Source organism: Penaeus vannamei, chromosome 43 (assembly GCF_042767895.1).
Source record: "Penaeus vannamei isolate JL-2024 chromosome 43, ASM4276789v1, whole genome shotgun sequence".
NCBI classification, from domain to species: domain Eukaryota; kingdom Metazoa; phylum Arthropoda; class Malacostraca; order Decapoda; family Penaeidae; genus Penaeus; species Penaeus vannamei.
In genome coordinates, this window is record NC_091591.1 from 7,940,469 (window position 1) to 7,960,468 (window position 20,000).

The window sequence follows — 20,000 nt, forward strand, 5'->3', positions numbered from 1 at the left end:
GTGATCCGATCTGCGGCGCCGCGATCCTGGAAGATGAGGTTGTTGTTACATTGTTTCGGGGGCGGGGGGGGGTATGGGGGGAGGGGGCGGGGGGTTGGTTGGTATGGGGGAGGGGGCGGGGGGTTGGTTTGGTAGTGGGAGAGGGGGCGGGGGTTGGTTGGTATGGGGGAGGGGGCGGGGGTTGGTTGGATAGGGGGGGGGGGGAAGAGGGAAGGGGGGGGGTTGGTATGGGGGGAGGGGGCGGGGGGCTTGGCATGGAGGGAAGGGGGGGGGGGGGTTGGTAAGAGGGGACGGGGGCGGAGGGAGTTGGGGTTTGGTTGGTGAGGGGTTATATGGGGAGTGGGGTAGTTGGGCAGAGGATGGGGGGATGGGTTGGATTCTAGGTAGGGTAGGGTGGGGGTGAGGGTGGGGGTGGAATTCTGAATGGAGGAAGGGGTGGGGGGTGGGGGAGAGGGAGTGGTGTGATGTGGGAGAGGTGGGGGTTTTGATGGGGGGAAGGTATGGGGGGGTCAGAGTGGGGGTGTAGGGAAGGGGTGGAGGTGTGGTGAGGGAAAAGTGTAGGGGAGGGGACAGGTCTGATAGGGAGGGAAGGGGTAGGAGGCGTAGGAGAACAGGGGAGGGGGGTGGAGGAGAGTTTGACTAGGAATAGAGTTCTGATGGGCGTGGAAGGGAAGCTCTGGTGGGCGGTGGAGGGGGAGGGGAGTTTTGAGGGAGAGGAGGAGCAGGGATGGAGTTGTGATGAAGTAGGGGATGGAGATCTGAAGGACAGAGGAGTAGATTTCTGACGTGATAGGAGGGTGGAGGGAAAAGGTTGGGGTGGTGGGTGGGGGGGGGGGAGGGGAAGGTTGGGGAATGGACGAGGAGGAAAATATTGGGAGTTAGGGTGAGGAGGGGGGAAAGTTGGGGGATCGGAAGATTGGGGGAGAGGGAGAAAAATGGCGAGTTGTGGGGGAGGGAGGAGGGAGGGTAAGGTTGGGTAAAGGAAGGAGGAAAATATTGGATAATAGGGTGAGGGGAAAAGTTGGAAGATCGGGGAGAGGGAAGCATGGGGATTGTGGTGGAGGAGGAGAGGAGAGGAGGGGGGGAGGGAGGCGGAGGAGATAGGGCTGACAGGCAGTCATGATGTGGTGTCATGGACGCGGATTTGCGGGTGTCTTGCTGTCTGGCGTGTCTTTGTCTATCATGCGGTTATGTTGGCGAGTCACTCAGCTCTGCGCCATTGGGACAAAGACTTAGTACGTTTTTATTACCCTTGTACCCCCCTACAAACGCGTACTTACACGTACTTAACCCGGGGCTTAGCGACCGTAAGGACAAGTACGGACGGACAGACAGACGCGTAAAGCTCGCCAGCCAACCTGTTTTGATGAGAGCGATTTCTTGCCCGGTAAATCCTGCGCGGGATTAATATTCAGGGCTAATCCATTCGGGGTGGAATCTGTTCGGAGTCTTGGGGGGGTGGTGGTGATGGTGTTATAGTGGGGGTAGGGGGTTAGGAGGGGGGAGGAGGGGTTGTTTTGCTTGCTTGGGAGTTTTAACGATTTGTTTGGCTTTTCTTGCTTTCTTGTTCTTTTCTCCATCTTTCTTTTTTCTCGCTTGTTCTTTTTTTTTTCTCTCTCTCTCTCTCTCTCTCTGTCTGTCAGTCTGTCTCTCTCTCTCTCTCTCCCTCTCTCTCTCTCTCTCTCTCTCTCTCTCTCTCTCTCTCTCTCTCTCTCTCTCTCTCTCTCTCTCTCTCTCTCTCTCTCTGTCTCTCTCTATCTCTCTCTCTCTCTCTCTCTCTCCTCTCTCTCGAGACGCTAGGCACTAGAGCAGTTACGAGTGGTCATAGGGAAATAGACGGACAGGCGTAAGTACGTACACAAGTTCTCTCCTTTCTCTCCCTTCTCCCTTTCTCTTTCTCCATTATCTTCCCGATTTCCCTTCATCCCTTTCTCCAGTTTCTCTTATCCCCTTCTCACTATCTCGCTTCCCTCCCCACCTCTTCCCCCTTCTCCCTCTCCCTCCTCTTCCCCCCTTTTCCCTTCTCCCCCTTTCACTGTACCCCCCCCCCCCGGCATGCGACCTATCCACCTCCTCGGGCCTTGTAATGTCCATCTCTGATATTATCTTATTGTTTTGATGACCCCCGAACTTCACGTGCCCCATTCCATCTTTCTCTTTCTTTCTCTCTTTCTCCCTTTTCTTTCTCTTTCTTTTTTCTCTTTCTTTCTTTTCTTGTTTCTTCTCTTCTCTCTCTCTCTCTCTCTCTCTCTTTTTCCTCTCTCTCTCTCTCTCTCCCTTTTTTCTCTCTCTCTCTCTCTCTCTCTCTCTCTCTCTCTCTCTCTCTCTCTCTCTCTCAAATGTTCACTGCACGCAATTTCCTTCAAGGTCGTAATTATCCCAAATATTCTCCCTCTTTTCTCTTTCTACTTGAGAATCAGATACACTATTTCAGGGCTGAATTCGGGTGGTGCTAATCCAGGTCAGTATTTGGGCGAAACCGCATTTTGCTTGAGTTGTGCTTGGATTCCGAAGCGCTGTCTGCCGTCGCTTGAACCCCGAGGCAGCCACGTGATGCTATCGTTTTGTTTTGATGTTGGATCGAGCCCCTTCCCCCCCCCCCCTTCCTCCCTCTTCCCTTTTCGGTCTCTCTTTCTCTTTCTCTTTCTCAGTTAATCACTTTTCTTTTCTGCTTTTTTCTTTCTCTTCTCCTACTTCTCTTATTTCCCCTTCCTCCCAAATTCCTCTTTCTTTCCCCCTTCCGTTTTACACTCTACCTCACTTACTTTCTTCTTTCTCTTCCCATCCCTTTCCTTCTATCCTCCCTCATCTCCCCACTCTCCTTTTATCCATCTCCTGCTATCCACTTCCCTCATCCCCATCCACCTCAGTCCACTCTCCCCTCCCCTAACCACCTTCTATCTCTCACTCCCCTATACTACATCCCACTCCCCCTCCCCTCCCCCTCACCCCAACCACCTCCCCCTCTCCCCTCCTTCCCCCAACCTCGCCGACCCGTACACCCCGGGGGGCATACTGACGTCGCGAATTTCTGGACTTGCGCAAACAATTAAAGTGTGTAGCCATTAACTAAATCTCTAGGCCTTCCACGGGGGATTATACTCGCCCTCCCTCCCCCCAACCACCACCACCCCACACTAAGAGAGGGAGGCCTAAGACAAGGGATCTTCGTTGTCTTAAGGATGTCTCAGAGGATGTCTAAAGAATGTCTTTCCTAAGATTGATAGGATGTCTTCGAAGATGTTGAGGATGCCTTTTGGGTTTTCTTCTTATGATGTCTCCTAAGATGTCGAGGATGTCTCAGGAATTTCACTTTAGGTTGGCTAGGATGTCTGGAGGATGTCTCTCTCTTGGCCGTGTAAGACTGCGACAAGTAGATCCTCTAGCGTGCGTAGGATGTCTTCAAAGATGCGTAGGATGTCCTTATGGGGGATTCAAGGATGTCTTCTAGGGTGCGTAAGATGTCTCTGGGGCATCTGTGGGATTCAAGTGGTTTCTCAAACGGCGTCTCGCTCTTCTCGCCTTACTCAGCTCACCCCTTGGTTAAGATGTAGTGGAGGTGGATCCCTCCCTTTCTTCTCTTCCTCCCTCCTTTCCTCATTCATTCCCTCCCTTCCTCCCTCGCTATCTCATTCCTTTCCCTTTCTTCCTTTCCCTCCATCCCTTCCTTCCCTCCCTTACCTCCTTCCCTCATTGTCTCCCTTCCTTCCCTCCTTCCCTCATTTTCCTCCCTTCCTTCCCTCACTCCCTCCCTACCTTCATCATTTCCTTCACTCCTTCATTCCTTCCCTTCACTTCCTTCCCTTCACTTCCTTCCCTCCATTCTTCACTCCCTCTCTTGATAATGAAAAAGTGAAAAGCTATTTACTGTTATGAAATCCATCCATGTTGGGAAACAAGATAGCTGACGAATAAACTCTAGGAAATGAGAATAAGTAATCAAAGAAATATAAAAAAGAGAGGAAATGACGATAAATGCCTTGAGATTAGATAAAAGAGATGGTAATTAGTAGCCAGAGAAAAGGGAGGGAGATAAAACATTGGAATTGAGGAGAGGGGGGGAAGATATGGAGGAGGAGGAGGAGGAGGAGGAAGAGGAAATGACGAAAATTAGATAAGGGGGACTAAAGGACAATAAGTAGCCAGAGAAAAAGGGGGTGAGATAAAACTATAAAAAAGCAAGACGAAGGGGAGGAAAGAAGGAAGTGGAGAAGGAGGGAGTGGGGAAGGGGTTGATAAAACGGGGAAGAATGACAAGACGGGGAGGAGGTCGACAACCGGTCTTGATATCCGGAGGCGAAGTGACCAAATAAAGGCTTTTGACTGAGGAAATAAATGCAGGTGCAGGCGGTGGGCGGGCGGGAGGTGGGGTGGGGGTGGGGGAGAGGCTTAGCAGCAGCAGTAGCACCTGCAAAGTAAACAGAGGTTTCCATGGTGAATAGGATTTGGTGGGGGAGAGTAGGGAGACGAGGAGGGGGAAGAGAGAGGGAAGGTGAAAGAGCGAGAGAGAGAGAAAGAGAGAGAGAAAGAGAGATAGATAGAGAGAGAGAAAGAGAGAGAGAAAGAGAGAGAGAAAGAGAGATAGATAGAGAGAGAGATAGAGAGATAGATAGATAGATAGAGAGAGAGAGAAAGAGAATAGATAGAGAAAGAGAATAGATAGAGAAAGAGAATAGATAGAGATAGAGATAGAGAGAAAGAGAGAGAAAACGACTACAAGAAGGGTCAATGTATCAACAAATAACACTCCATAATGACCTTGGAAGTCGAGGAGGCCCCCCCCCCCCCGCCGCCCCAGCCCCCTTGACAAAGCAAGCTCCCTTCCGCTCCCTGGCCCGCCTGTCGCTCCTGCGGGAGATTTAGTGCCGCCGAACCATTTCCTCCGCGGCCGCCTCCGTTTGTGTATCGTCGACGTTGAAAATAAAAGAAAAAGAGTGAGAGAGGAAGAGAGGAAGAGACAGACAGAGACAGACACAGAGACAGACACAGAGACAGACACAGAGTCAGAGTCAGAGTCAGAGTCAGAGTCAGAGTCAGAGTCAGAGTCAGAGTCAGAGTCAGAGTCAGAGTCAGAGTCAGAGTCAGAGTCAGAGTCAGAGTCAGAGTCAGAGTCAGAGTCAGAGTCAGAGTCAGAGTCAGAGTCAGAGTCAGAGTCAGAGTCAGAGTCAGAGTCAGAGTCAGAGTCAGAGTCAGAGTCAGAGTCAGAGTCACAGACACAGACACAGACACAGACACAGACACAGACACAGACACAGACACAGACACAGACACAGACACAGACACAGACACAGACACAGACACAGACATAGACACAGACACAGACATAGACATAGACATAGACATAGACATAGACATAGACATAGACACAGACATAGACATAGACATAGACATAGACATAGACATAGACATAGACATAGACATAGACATAGACATAGACATAGACATAGAAGAGAGAAGGGAGAGAGAGAGAGAGAGAAGAAAAAAAAACGCAATATGGTCGGCGCGTTTCCGGGAAAAAGGAGGCCGACGGGGTTTATATTTAACGCGCCTCCTGAGTATTTCCCATTACACCCACGCGCGCGATGAGGATAAAAGGGGTGATAGGGTCGGTATAAACTCCCTGTGTGGTGGGCGGGGAGAGAGGGGTGGGTAGAGAGAGAGAGAGGGAAGGAGGGAGAGAGGAAGGGAAGGAGGAAAGGTGGGGGGCGGGGAAGGAGGGAGAGAGGAAGGGAAGGAGGAAAGGTGGGGGCCGGGGAGGGAGGGGTGGGAAGAGAGAGAGAGAGGGAAGGAGGAGGGAGAGAGGAAAAGGAGGAAAGGTGGGGGCAGGAAGGCAGAGAGGGATAAGGAAGGAGAGAAGGAGGAAAGGGGGACAGGGAAGAGCGGGGGAAGGAAGGAGAGAGGGAGGAAAGGAGGACGGGGAAAGCGAGAGAGGGGAGGGAGAGAGGGAAGGAGTAGAGACACAAGGGAGAAAGGAGTGAGGGAAGGGGAGAGGGTATATAAGGGACGGGAAAGGGAGAGAAGGGTTGATAGGAAAAGGGGGAGATGGGGAGAAGAGAAAGGGGAAGAGGGGAGAAGCAAAACCATCGTCACTCATCGCCTGTTAGTTTTCAATATAACTTTCCTTTTTTTCTAAGACTGGCGTCGAAATGGCACTGCTGACGTAAATGAGAGAGAGAGAGAGAGAGAGAGAGAGAGAGAGAGAGAGAGAGAGAGAGAGAGAGAGAGAGAGAGAGAGAGAGAGAGAGAGAGAGAGAGAGAGAGAGAGAGAGAGAGAGAGAGAGAGAGAGAAGGGTGAGGGAAGGAGGGAGGGACAGGCAGGCAAGCGAAAGGAGATAGGAAGAAAGAGAGAGAGAGAGAAAGAGAAAGAGAAATAAAAAGGACTAGAAAGAATAAGGGAGAAAAAAGAAACAGATAATGAGAAGTAAGCAAGTAGCGTGCGTAAGTGATTAAGGTATGATTCACGCGACGAGCACCGTGGCCTGGTTTCATTAATTCCAAGTATTAGAAAGTATCACTTTTATTGTCTGTCCGGGAAGTATCGAGTTTCTCGCGTAATGGGAAAATCCTCCCGGTTAGCTGGCGAGAGAGAGAGAGAGAGACAGAAAAAGTTGATTGCGGCGATTAGTAAGATTGTAAAGGGCGGGGATTGGAGGCTCGACCGGAAACGGAGCCTCGGCGGGTCGAATCTTCCCGTACGTGGACACATTCCTCCTTGATTCGGTTGTCGGCGAGGAGAATCTGATATTTCTTTATCACTTGTTATTTTGTTTGTCTGTTTTCCTTGTGGTTTTTCTTTGATTGTTTGAACAATTGTTTGTCAAGGAAGGGCAGTGTTTGATAGTATCAGATATCGGTGTTCAGCTACCTCCTCGTTGACCTTGCCAGACGCCAGGGCGGCGGCTTTGGGCTGGCCTGGCACCGGGCGCGGGTGTCACAACCCCCTTTGTGCACCTGCCGAGGCTTCCAGGCGAGTGCGGGCGGGCGCCGCGACGAGGAATGTCGGCGCATCGGCTGAACTTGACCGAGAAGTGAAATCGCAAAAGGCGGCGCCGGTGAATCAGTCGCGGCCGCCCGTGAAAGTTCATGCCCGGGTATTTTGAGATTCCGTGATTTACGAACTTCCACGCTTACTTAATTAAGTTTTTTCCCTACCATCGTTGTGCGACGGTCATTAATGAACGTCACCTCTGCGCTGGGTATGATGTGTCGGCGCGGAGATTTGTTATCCAAGTCGCGTTCCTTTGTCAGTGACACTTTCACATTTCTCACCCGCTCGCCCGTCCCGGACTTCCCTCGTGAGAAATGATACGTGCGGAGTGTTTAATCATGACTCACTTTATTTCTGAGAAACGGCGCGTCACCCACGATTGATGATTGCATTCCCGGGAAACGCGCGGCGACGACGGGCTCGGAGTGCGCGCCGCCTCCTTCCTTCGTCGCTCGCGCTCGCCTTGGACTCCTGTTGGTCCTGGCGCGAGGGAGCAAAGATGCGCAACATGTGTATCTGCGCTTTTTTTTATCGTCGCGCCGTTTTTGTGCGTTTTCGTTTTTTTAATATAAGGCCGCGGGCGTCGGGTTGTAATCGCGGGAGATATTTCCTGGTGGAGGCTGTTGCATCATAAGCTGGGACGCGCGCCAAAACCGGTCGAGTTGCCAGATGTCGCCGGCAGTTCATTCGGGGTCATTAATTGTATTTTCCGCGACAGAACGCCGTTTATATCGCATACTCCCGTCTCTTATCGAATTGAAACCTATCACAGGAACTACAGTAACGCCTAACACATACTCGCATAATTTAATCCACCCTTCCCTCCCTCGCTCTCTCTTTCTCTCGAAACTCCAAAAAAGACCGAGAAAATAAGCGCTAGCAACCCCCCCGCCGCGTGAGGTATCGAGTCGGACATGACGGAGGATCGAGTCTTACTTGCGAAGGGGATCATTTGCCATCCGAATGCGATCAAGGAACTTAGTGTCTCGTGCCCCTCTGAACTCCGGGGTGATTAATAGCGTCAGTGCAGGAGATTAATTTCAGCCAAATGTGCACAGCGTCGTGAGCTGGAGAACAGCGGAGCGGGGGAGATGGGATGCGGCCAGCGTTGCCAAGTTGAGCGGGAAAGCTTGCAATTGACTCGTCAGTGTGTGCAACGTGGATGCAATAACGTTTGGCGTTATCAGCTTGGGCGAGTTTGATTGCCGTGGGACGCTGCCGTGAGAGGAACTGCGTGGACGTGGAAAGGACGTTTTGTGATTACTGTGGCGGTGATAGTGCAACTCTGAATGAAGGAACTGGAAATTATATGATTGCGTTTTCCTAATAAAAGTGATGTTTACAAGGACGGTTGTAGCGAACGTGACAGTGTTCAATGAGTCTTCTCGGGACGCGCTTAATGAACGCAGAATTATGGGTCGTGAGAGAAAAAATATGGTGTTAGCGGCTTTTATGCCATAATTATTAGTCTGCTGCTTTCCTCTGAGTTAAAACAGCAGATTACATCAGTATTTTGAATCTTTAACATTTTTCTCTTTCTCTTTAGTAAAAGAGTCATAATCCACCACAAAGACCCGAGGTATAATAAACTTTTACATTTCTAGCGAGGGCCGTAGGGGCGAAAATGCATGCGTAAACCAGTAGGACGGCCGACCATATGTGCGGGAGGTTATCACTGTGCTGCGGGCGTGGTGTGGTGGCCGCCCCTGCGGGTGGTAAGCGGGTGGTGTGTGGGGGCGGGTGGGGGCGTGTGGATTAAAATAACGCCAGATCCCCTCTGCTGGGGGACAAAGGGTTGCTGGGTCGTCATTTATAATCGCCTGCCTCTTAATGGAGCCCCAGATTCTGCTCTCCAATCCTCCGTTTGAAGCCTCGGTTCTGCTCCCGAGCGCGGACCGCCGTGGCTGACCAGGTTGCGTAATGAACTGACTCCACTCGACTCTAAATGTTAACAGAGGCGAGGAATTCGATTGGTGGGGGTGGCGAGGCCGCGTGTGTTTGGGGGGGTCTGTTGTACCCACGGCCTCCACCCCCCCCTCTCCCCTTCCTCCTGCCATCTGTAACTCCAGGCACCGGCACTGATAGCGAAAGTGCCAACGAGTGCCACGAAATGAGCACTGGGCGCGTGTTCCTTGTTAAGTAAAACAGGACCCGGGACAAGAAAGCGAGAAAGTGGTTTTGATTACTTATCTTATGTGTCGCTGTTGTTTCATCTCGCGTTGTTGTTGTTATTTCAGTTAAAAAGAGAAACACGGTTGTGATATTGAGTCCTTTTGACTTTCGCTCAGGACAAAGAGCGAAGAAAGTACACGAAAGACAAGGAACCGAAGGATTTGCACGAAAGACGTAAAACGAAGTGCAGAAGTGTAGTTGTTCGAGTGCAAAGCGAAAAATAAACATTCCCGGTATCGCAAAACTCTCGAGGACCCCTTTTGCACCAAGGACGTTTCCCCCGAAGGATACCCCCCGAGTGTAGGAGTCCGTGAAGGAGGTATCATGTCGCCCTTCACAGCAGAGGATTTCCAGAGGAGTCCCCGTAGGCAGCCGTACAAGTCCCCGTACATAGTAAGTGTCGTGGCGGTAGAACAGCCTACCTGTCCTGCGCTGTTCTTGCTGTTCTTCGAGTCGTTCTTCGCTTCTGGAGGAGTGCGGAGAGAACAAGTGATGTTTTTTTTGTTTTTTGTTCTTGATTATTAGGTCCCTCCTACACTGATTTTCGTTCGTTCTTCGCTTCTGGGGAGTACACGGAGAACAAGCGCTGGATTTGTGGATTTTTTTTGTTTTTTGTTCTTGAGAAGGGCCTTTGTTAGAGAACAGGGAGAACCGGCGGTGGATTTGTAGATTTCTATTCTTCTTGATTGTAGGTTCTTCGATGTCCCTTTTTTTTACTCACAATGTTTTCTAGGATCATATTTATATTCTTTTTTTTTTGTTCTTAGCTCTAGGTTCATCGGTAACCATTTCTCTTCGCTAACAGTGTTTCCAGAATAACACGTGTTCTTTATTTGAGATTATAGGTTCCTTGGCATGTCCTCTCGGTATTAAGTTCCACTTTTGCGAAATTCTGGCGCCGGTTCAGTCCCCGCCCGATTGAATCTCGAATAGTTCAGAAGATTTGGAAGATTTATTCAGATCGGCGCGCTTGTAAATTCAAATGCCCGAGACGTACCCTCATGTTTTGCCTTTTGTCTCGAATGGTGTCCGATGCGGCTTCGTTCTCGGGGCAATGCGTTCGTGTCCCGCATTTCCCGACGTAATGCGACAGTCGATAAGGTGGAAAATGGTTTGCGGAACGGAGCGACGAGTACTCGAGGTCGGGGATGCCTTCATTTCGGTCGGGCGGGTGATTATGCCATCTTCCTGTCGGCTGCGGAGGAAGTGGGGTGACTCCGCCCGCCTGGGGAGTGGCTCTGCAGAGGCATGCATGTGCAATTGCGCCCGCGTGAGGGTGACTCTCGCCTCGTCGTGCTTTTTTTTTTCTTCCGTTCTGTTCGTTTTTTTTTCTTCTTTTTTTTTTTTGTTTATTTTTTATGTTGAAGCTGCGGAGAGGGGGGGGGGAGGCCGTGGGCGGAGGAGGCCCCCTCGGAGTGAGTCACGGGGGTTGTCGTGGAGGGATCAGTGCTCGCGGGTGGGTTGCTTTCAAGGGGCGAGCTAAGTGACTGTCTTGCGAGCGATCGGAGGCCGGAAAGAGGAGGGGAAGGGAGGGGGGGGGGTCGCGCGGTGGCATCAGTAAGCACTCGGGCATCAGTTAGCATTGTGGGCATAAGAGCGCTATTACGAAGCTCGACGACCGCCCGAGCGACGTTGGGTCGTCGCCCCGACCGGCCGACCCGCCGCGCCCGATATCGGCCCCGAGCGCCCGTCCGCCGCCAGACAGGTCGGCCGACTATCGGGGATCCATCGGGCGCGTCGGCCGCGATGGCCCGCCGCCCGAACGCGGACGCGTCACAACCGTCAATTTGCACCGAGATGCATGCTAATGGCGCCCGGCCCCGCCATTGTCTGCGGGGGAGGGGGGGGGGATTAGGACGAAGGGCGCTGGACCTTGATGGAGGGAGTCGAGGGGGGGGGGGGTGATGGAGGGGAGACGAAGGGGAGGGAGAAAAGGAGGGCAGGGAGGTATGGGAGGCGATGGGCAGGGAGGAAAGAAGGGCAAGGCCGAGAGGGCCGTAAGCGAGATGGATTGACAAAGAAAAAGAGAAAAAAAAGGTACGGCTTCCCTCGGCAATAAAGGCATCGCGTTGCAGTTGGTTCTGGGGAAAGAAGCGTTAGTCATCCTCCTCATTTACATGTCTCGGCTTTATTATTATACGCCTTATGGAAGTGGAATTATGTTTGCAACTTGGGCGCCGCGGCCGTTTGATGTGTTGCAAGGCAATCAGTTATTGCAGTCGATTTATGGGCTTGGCAAGGCAAGAGCTGAATCAATTATTATAGTTAATTGTGAAGTGGCTTGGCGGTTTGCAAGCTGATCAGGCTGTTCCAAGTAATTGCGAAGTCGTTTCGTAGTTTGGAAGTTGATCTGTTATTGCATATAATTGTTGGGCATCAATTGCAGGATCGTGGCATTGCGGGGTCGGCCGCGCTCGCTCCCCCGGCGGCGCGCGGCTTCGTCCCTTCCCACGGGGCTTCGTCCGCGCGGGCGCTGGGCGGGCGCGGCCGAGCGATCGCTTCTGGGAGGCGAGCGCTGCCGTCGCGGCCGTTTGCATTATAAACTTTCAAGATGGCAATTGATATTTTTGACATGCTCTTGCTGGAGGACATATTTTGTGGTGAGCAATAATGTGTGAGAGACGGGTCTTCGGCTGGCGCGTGGGCTGGGAGGCCGGGGGTGCCGGGGAGCCGCTCGCTAGGGCTGAGGCCGGGTCGCGGGCGTGGGCGTGGCGCGGGCGGAGGCGCTGTCCTCGCGGGCTGGAGGTCTAGGGAGGGCGAGTTACGGGCGGAGCTGCGAATGGGCGTGTACCGTTGTTGTCAGTATTGTTGTGGTTGTTATTATAATTATTATTACTATTACCGTTACCATTACTATTACCATTACTATTACTATTACTACCACTATTATTATTACTACTACTACTACTACTACTTCTACTACTATCCTCGAGCTCGTAGGAGGCGCAAGTAGCATCCTCCGCGAGAGGGAAAGAGCACAGCCTCCGCCATGGCTGATGCTCCGGGCGGCCCGCGCTGCCTCGCCTCTTCTCCTCGCCTTTCTTTGCAAAAGAGGCATCCGAAGCGGCCAGTGACGGATGGCGCTCGGATCGGGTTTCTCCTCGGCCCGACGCTCCCCTCCCCTCCCCTCCTCTGCTCTTCCCTCCTGTATTCTCTTTTTATTTGATTTTCTCTTTCTGTTTAATTATTGTTTTTTCCCGTTTTACTTTATCTCCCTCGTTCTTTCTCGTTCTCTTCCTTTTTCTCTCTCTCTCTCTCTCTTTCTCTCTCTCTCTCTCTCTCTCTCTCTCTCTCTCTCTCTCTCTCTCTCTCTCTCTCTCTCTCTCTCTCTCTCTCTCTCTCTCTCTCTCTCTCTCTGTTTTTCTCCCCTCCATCTCCTCCCCCTCTTTCTGTTTCTCTCAAAAACTATCATTATCTCCGCCCCCTCCATTCCATTACCTCCCCCTTCCGTCCCCCTGATCTCTTTCTCTCTCTTCAATACTATCATTATCTCCGTTATTAGAAATCGCAACTTTTGCTTCGCCCCTCCCCCTTCCCTTCCTTCCTCCCCTCCCCTTCCCTCCCCCTCCCTCCCCTTCCCTCCTCCCCTCACCTTCCCTTCCCCTTCCATCCCTTCCCTCCCCCCTCCCCCTCCCCTTCCCTCCCCCCTTTTCCCCCTCCCCCCCCCTCCCTCTCCCTTCCCTCCCCCTCCCCCTCCCCTTTCCCTTCCCTTCCCCCTCTCCCCTTCCCTTTCTCCCTCCCCCTTCCTTGCGCTGCTCTGTTATTATCATTGTTGTTTGTTCTCCGCTTCCTGGTCCTTATGACTGTTTGTTGAAAGGGGGGGCGGGGCGGTCGGGAGGGGGGGGGACTTCCATGTCGTGAAGGGGGCGTGTGTGTGACAATGGCGGCCCCGGGGGATTCGCTAGTGTGCCTTCCCCATGCCGCTTTCTAATGGTGGAGGGAAGGGGGGCGGGGGAGGGAAGAGGAGGGGAAGGGGAAAGGAAGGAAGGAGGGAGGAGGTTTTAAGGGTAGGAGAGGAAGGGAAGAGGGAGGAACGAAAGGGGAAGGGAAGAGGGAGGGAGGAGGATGAAGGGGGTTGGAGAGGAAGGGAAGAGGGAGGAACGAAAGGGGGTTAGAGAGGAAGGGAGGATGAAAAGGGGGGGAAGGGAGGAGATTGAAGGGTTGTTGGAGAGGAAGGGAAGAGGGAGGAGGGAGAAGGGGTGAATGGGGCTTGCAGAAAGGGGTTAGGGGAACGGGAGGAAGAGGGGATGGGAGGGGTGGGCTGGGGGAGGAGGCTTGGCAACAGGCACTGGTCTTTGTACCTATGTTGTCACATATGGATTGAGTCTCTTATGGCCTCGGGAGACAGCGTGTTTTTTTTTTTCTTTCTTTCTTTTTTAGCAGTTACGGCTTTGCCTGTTAAAAAAAGTCTTGTATGGTTCGTTGCCTCTCGTCTGTTTACTCGTGTATTTTTTCTAATAACTTTCTTTAGAAATTATGACACACTCCAGTAAGATTATGATCTCGATACGACAGTAAACATGCACCCGTTGCGAGAACCTTTTTTCGATAAAAAGAAGTTTGATGAAGAAGAGGATCAGAAGCAGCAGGAGGTCCGAAGGAAGACCCACAGCGAAGATCATCGAGGAAGACTGATGATGAAGACTTTTGGGGAAGACCTATCAGTTCAGGTCTCCGGCGAAGGCAACTGAGAGAGAGAGAGGGAGAGAGAGAGAGAGAATGCCAAGAAAAGTTACACGGCGGTATTATCCGAAAGACACTCCCGATAAAGAGAAAGAAAATTGAGATAAGGGATCGCTTCTGATAAGAGCGTTGGGGATAAGGGAGAGCTTTGATTAAAAAAAAGCTCAAGGTAAGGAATGAACTTCCGGTAAGAGGGCGCAGGGTGAGGGTAGTGAATGACCTTTGATAAAAAGAGGCCGGAAATAACTTCTGATTAAGATTGAAAGTATGGAATCTCTTCAAACAAGGAAAAATGATAAAGGAATCATTTCTCTCTCTCTCTCTCTCTCTCTTAAAAAAAGCATAACTTCTGATTAAAAAAGAGAATTCTAAATACACAAGCAGGGGGGGGGGTGAGGACGACCCGACACGACCCAGCCTTTGCAATACGACTTTGCAACGAGGCTCCGACGTCGACGACCCAAACGTCTCAAAACAACGGCAGGGCTCGCGGTCGTCGAAAGCTTGTGCCCTGTTTAATGTCCACCGGTATCGGCTCGGATGGGCGGAACTCCCACTGACATCCATAGCGATTTTGGGCCTCAGTGACATAGCATTATCATCGCTTATCGACACGTTGTGAGCACGCGAGGGTGAGTGATCGGTTGGCGGAGGAGGAGGGAGGAAGAGGAGGAGGAAGAGGAGACGGAGGAGGGAGGAGGGAGGAGGAAGAGGAGGAGGTAACAATTGTGAAAGTGGGTTTCCATACACGCCGATTCGTTTTCTCGCAGCGGTTGTCTTTTTCTCTCTCTCTCTGTTTCGATTTCATTTTCTTTCTCGTTCTATTTATCTTTCTCTTTCTTACTTTCTCGTTCTTATTTTTTGTCATTTTGTCTGTCTCTGTCTGTCTACGGAGAGAAAAAGAGGGAGGGATAAAAAAGAGAAGAGAGCAAGAGATAAGAGGGCGAGAGGAAATAGAAGGGAGAGAGGGAGGGAGGTAACTAGGGAAGAAGAGAGTAAGGAATTGCAGGGAGGGAGGGAGAGAAGGAGGGAGCAAGGGAGGGAGGGAGAGAATGAGGCATAGGAGGGGAAGGAAAGGAGATAGAGGAGAGAGTGAGACATAGGAGGGAGGGAGAGAGAGAGAGTGAGGCATAAGAGTGAGGCAGGGAGAGAGCGAAGCATAAGAGGGAGGGAGGGAGAGAGTGAGGCATAAGAGGGAGGGAGGGAGAGAGTGAGGCATAAGAGGGAGGGAGGGAGGGAGAGAGGAAGGGGGAGAGGGAGGGAGGGAGGGTCGAGCTGTGAATTAAAGAGACCTATCAAGACTTACAACCCGGGGCCGGCTTTGCGTGGCAGGCCAACCGGTCCGTATGTAAATAATATCACCCCAGAGCTGGAACAGGTTTTTGATGCAGTTGCTTGAACATGTATGATGTGAGAATATGATTTGTTCCGTATTACAGATATATTTCACTCCTCCACTCGCCTTGGCCTGCGAGTGGAGGGGCCAACGGGCCGGCTGGAGTAATGGGAGTGAGTGTGGGAGAGAGTGTGGTACCGGGGAGTGCGGTGCGAGTGGGTATAGTACGAGCGAGTGGTATGTGCGAGTCTGGTACCAGTGAGTGTAGTATAGGGTAGGCAATCCAGCGGTATTCTTTCTCAGTGTGGTATATTTTGCTTAAGATAAATCACTCAGGGTGTTGGCAGGGTGTGTCTCCCAGGTTACGTCAGCCAAAGTGTATTGAGAGGGTGGATAGCAGGCTGTCTCTGGTAGGGTGTACCTGGCAGGGTGTGTATTGAACAGAGGGTGTTGAGCTGGGTGCGTCTTGTAGGTTATACCTGGTGGGGTGTGTCTTACAAGGTGTATTTGGGAGAATCTGCCGGTTTGTTAGAATTGTGCGAGTCCCGATCCAAAGAATATTCATATTATTAAATCAGAAATAAATGCATATTTATCAGTCTAGACATGCATATCAATCTGGCAAATAGATAGTTAGATGTATAAATCTATCAGATATATAGACAAATATGCCTTTATTTCTGCGTCTGTATTTATGAAAATTCATTGGGTCGGGCCTGGCACATTTTTAACAAAGCGACCGAAAGTGTCTGGCAGAGTGTATCTGTGTGCAATTCCCAGCGTTACATTAATGGCAGCGATGGTTTTTAAGATTAACCTTTAATAGTGATTGAATTTCCCGATCCGATAGACCGCTTCGCACACCTCGAGGGGACCATCACGGCCGGCTGGTAATTACACCCGCTATAATAATCATATTTCTTTCGGCGAACGAGGTATAGACAGCGGGTGAGAAAGGTGTTTACTCAGGGGATACGAGCGTGGTGGCGAGATGTACGAGCACGATTATGGATTGTGCTCTGGGGATACGAGCATAATTTTATAACATACTCAGGGGATACGAACATATTCTTACGATATACTAAGGGGATACGTGCATGATATTATAACATACCAAGGAGATACGAGCATACTTTTATGATGTAATTTGGGGATGCGAACATAATTTTATTGTATACTCAGGGGATACGAACATATTTTTATAATATACACAGGCGATACGAGCATAGTTTTATAATATACTCAGGGGATACGAGCCTAATTCTAAAATACCGACGCAGGTGCAGACAGGCGGCCCGGGGGAGGGGGAGGGGGAGGGTATTGGCGCAGCGCACAGGTGTCCGGTGTCACAATCCAAGGAGTCATTAAGCCGAGAGAGTGCCACGCCCGCACGCCCGTCTGACACTTGACACCTTCCCTCCCCTCGGTGGCTCTCTCTCTCCCCTTTTCCCCTCCCCGACCCTTCGCCCTACTGTGTCATCTGTTTTACAGGTGACACTCGCTTATCTCCATATTCTCTTTGTGTATGCTGATTCGTGCTGTGTTTGTATTCAGGTGTAGAGTCAGTTTCTCGATTTCTCTTTCGTTCTCTTTCTATTTTCTTTTCTCTTCTCTTTCTTGTCTTGTCTTGTCTTTTCTTCTATTTCTTGTCTTGTCTTTTCTTCTCTTTCTCTCCGCTTCCTTTCTCTTTGTCACTCTCTTCTCCACTTCCCTTTCTCCTCCCCCTCTCCGTGTTTTCTCTTCTTCCTCTGCCCCCTCTCCCGTCCCTCCCCTCTCCCTCTCTTCCCCCACACCCCTTCCTCCCCTCCACCCCTCTCCCTTCCCCCCCCCCCCCCTCGCTCCACCGATACAGCCCCCTCCCCCCCTACACCATATCTCAACGTCCTACAGCCACTCCTTCACGCCAGGAAGGGTAGCGGCCCGCCCATCCCGCCCACGAAACAATTAAGCGAGGCGCACAGCGGGCGTGTGCGACCTGAGTCCCTCTGCGCTTCAAGTGATAGGTCGTTGTAAGGAGGTGGGCGAGTTCTTGTTCGGGTAAAGGCAGCGCGGGTCGTCCTCGGTCAGTCAGTCAGTCAGTCAGTCAGTCGAGTTGGGTAGTCAGTCAATTGATTTATCTCTCTCTCTCTCTATTTCTTTTTTCTTTCTCGCTCTGTTTGTTGGTCTCGCGGTCTCTCTCTGTTTCTCGGTCGCTCTCTGTTTCTCGGTCTCTCTCTCTCTCTCTCTCTCTCTCTCTCTCTCTCTCTCTCTCTCTCTCTCTCTCTCTCTCTCTCTCTCTCTCTCTCTCATTCTCTCTCTCTCTCTCTCTCTCTCTCTCCTTCCTTCCTTCCTTTCTTCCTTCTCCCGCTCTCCCTCTCTTCCTTCTCCCTCTCTCCCTCTCTTCTTCCCTCTCCCTCTTCCTCTCTTCCTGTCCTCCTCCATTTCCCTCCCACCCTTTCTCACTCACTGCTGATATCTCGCTAATTATTGAAGTCATTTTTCACCTTCACGCCCATGATGAAATGTTGGAACGTCTTTTAAAAGAGTTCCAGGTCCCGCGCCCACACCCGAAAATGCCACGCCCATCTCAAGCGGTGCCTCGTCGTCCCTGCGTTTCGACGTGGGCGGAATGGGTTGTGAGGTTGTTATACGGGCGTGATGGGTTGTTGTGTCGTTCTTATGTGGGCGTGATGGGTTGTTGTGTCGTTCTTATGTGGGCGGGATGGGTTGTTGTGTCGTTCTTATGTGGGCGGGATGGGTTGTTGTGTCGTTGTTATATCAGTGTGGTTATATTTTGGCCAAAGGAGAAAGAAAAAAAATAACCTTTTTACTAACTGATTTAAAAAGAAAAAGGAAAAAAAAGATAATGAATTTATCAATCGCCTGGAACAGCGGATATTCACTTGTGCTACAGATACATTTCGTAAAAAAGAAAAAGAAAAAAAACACCTCCTCTCTCATGATAATTATATAGACAGCTTTACGTAGCCAATCAGTGAACTAATTTGGTGTAATTTTTATTGGAAGTTAATTAGGCTCAGAAAAAATTGCATCTGTGGGTAATGACGCTGATGATCATTTAAGTCATCAAAAGTCGGGTCGTGGAATTGATGTTCTGTTTATGCAAATGATTTCGTACTGCGACCTCGATGCACGTGCTTAATGGCTGCGACACCGGGCTGAGGGTGGGGAGTGCTTTTGGTCTTTTTTTTAAATTCTATTGTTTGCTTTGTTTATCTTTATTTTCTTCGTTTTTTTTTGTAAATTAAAGTTGAATAAGTGAAATGAAAAGAAATGAATTTTTGTTTTATTTCTTCTTCTTATAATTATTTTTTTTTTTTACTTTTTGTTCCAATTTTTAAATTACTTTTTTTCATTTCTTTGGGGGAGGGGGAGTGTTTTGATTTTTTGAAATTACTGCGATCATGGCACAGGTGGCATGTAGGTTCATATAGATTTTTTTTAAAGCTTTGTTGCGATTTTTTTTAGATGATTGTTTTTTTATGTATCACGTTTTTTTTTTCTTTTTTTTTAATTACAACGACCCGGGTGCAGGTGGTTAATGACTCGCGACGCCGCCTGGTGGATCGATCTTGAAATACTCGTTTCTAGTTTTGTTATTTTACGTATTTTGTTTAGATGTTAATTCGTTGTTTTATGATTTGAGTTATTATTATTATTATTATTTATTTTTTTTTTTTTTGCTTTGTTGATATTGTTGTTGTTTCCTTTCTTTGCAAGATTCGTTATGGTCGAAAATCTTTTGTTGCGTGTAGCATGGTAGCGTAGACTATTGTATATTTTGTATTGCATTTTAGTTGTATTAACATTGTAGTTTTTGATTCGTCTGAAAAATAGACACGTTTTCGTACATTATTCTACTTTTGAAATGAACTCTGGAATATATATGTGGCAATACATGGAAATATATCTGAATATGTTATTAATGAATGATATAATTACATATGCAAAGCAGTTCTTATTGATGACGTGAATAACACTTTTTTCTCTCTCTCTTTGACAGTTGTACGAGCTCAGCGATGACTTAAAACGGAAGGAGTTTCTCGATGAACTGTTCTCGTTCATGCAGAAGAGAGGTGAGTACAAGGCCTGGGTTGTTGCTGTTGTTGTTGTTATTGTTGTTATTATTTTATTATTATTATTATTTTTTTTTGACGATGTTACCCTTCAGGAATTTAGGATTGTTTTTTCTATTCAAATTAGGATATTCAGATTTTCAGATTTAGGATTTTACTGGGAGGATTTTTTTTTCTGTGGGTGGTTTGAACCGGTGTTCGGACGGATTTTGAACAATTTCGGATTTTTTAAAATTTAGGTTCAGATTTTTTTTTTCTCTAGGATTACTTAAGGGGGAATTTAAAGGGATATTATTCTTCATTTTTTTCTGCAATTGCAAATTCTGAGTTTGCGGTTGCTAATTCCGATTCTGCAGTTGCCAATTCTCGATCCTGTTGCCTCTTGCCGTGGCTTGTTCTGATCTTGCAACGGCGAAAATAGAAGCTCCCGAGTTTACAATCTTAGTTTCGATCTCGCTGTGGCTTGCTCTGGACTTGCAATGACGAAAATAGAAGTTCCAAGTTTACGATCTCAGTTCCGATCTCGCTGTGGCTTGCTCTGATCTCGCCGTGGCTTGCTCTGATCTTGCCGTGGCTTGCCATGATCTTGCCGTGGCTTGCTCTGATCTTGCCGTGGCTTGCCATGATCTTGCCGTGGCTTGCTCTGATCTTGCCGTGGCTTGCTCTGATCTTGCCGTGGCTTGCTCTGATCTTGCCGTGGCTTGCTCTGATCTTGCCGTGGCTTGCCCTGTTCTCGCCGTGGCTT

The 20,000-nt window shown here is 49.8% G+C and overlaps 1 protein-coding gene across 6 annotated transcripts in view; it reads left to right on the forward strand.

Moving 5' to 3' along the window:
• LOC113812850 (AT-rich interactive domain-containing protein 3C) overlaps positions 1-20,000 on the forward strand; it is a 210,754-nt gene that overhangs the window by 114,820 nt on the left and 75,934 nt on the right. For all 6 annotated transcript variants that reach the window (XM_070118843.1, XM_070118845.1, XM_070118847.1 and 3 more), the window contains one exon: positions 19,183-19,255. In XM_070118843.1, coding sequence (XP_069974944.1) covers positions 19,183-19,255 — 73 coding nt within the window. The remainder of the gene's footprint in view (positions 1-19,182; positions 19,256-20,000) is intronic.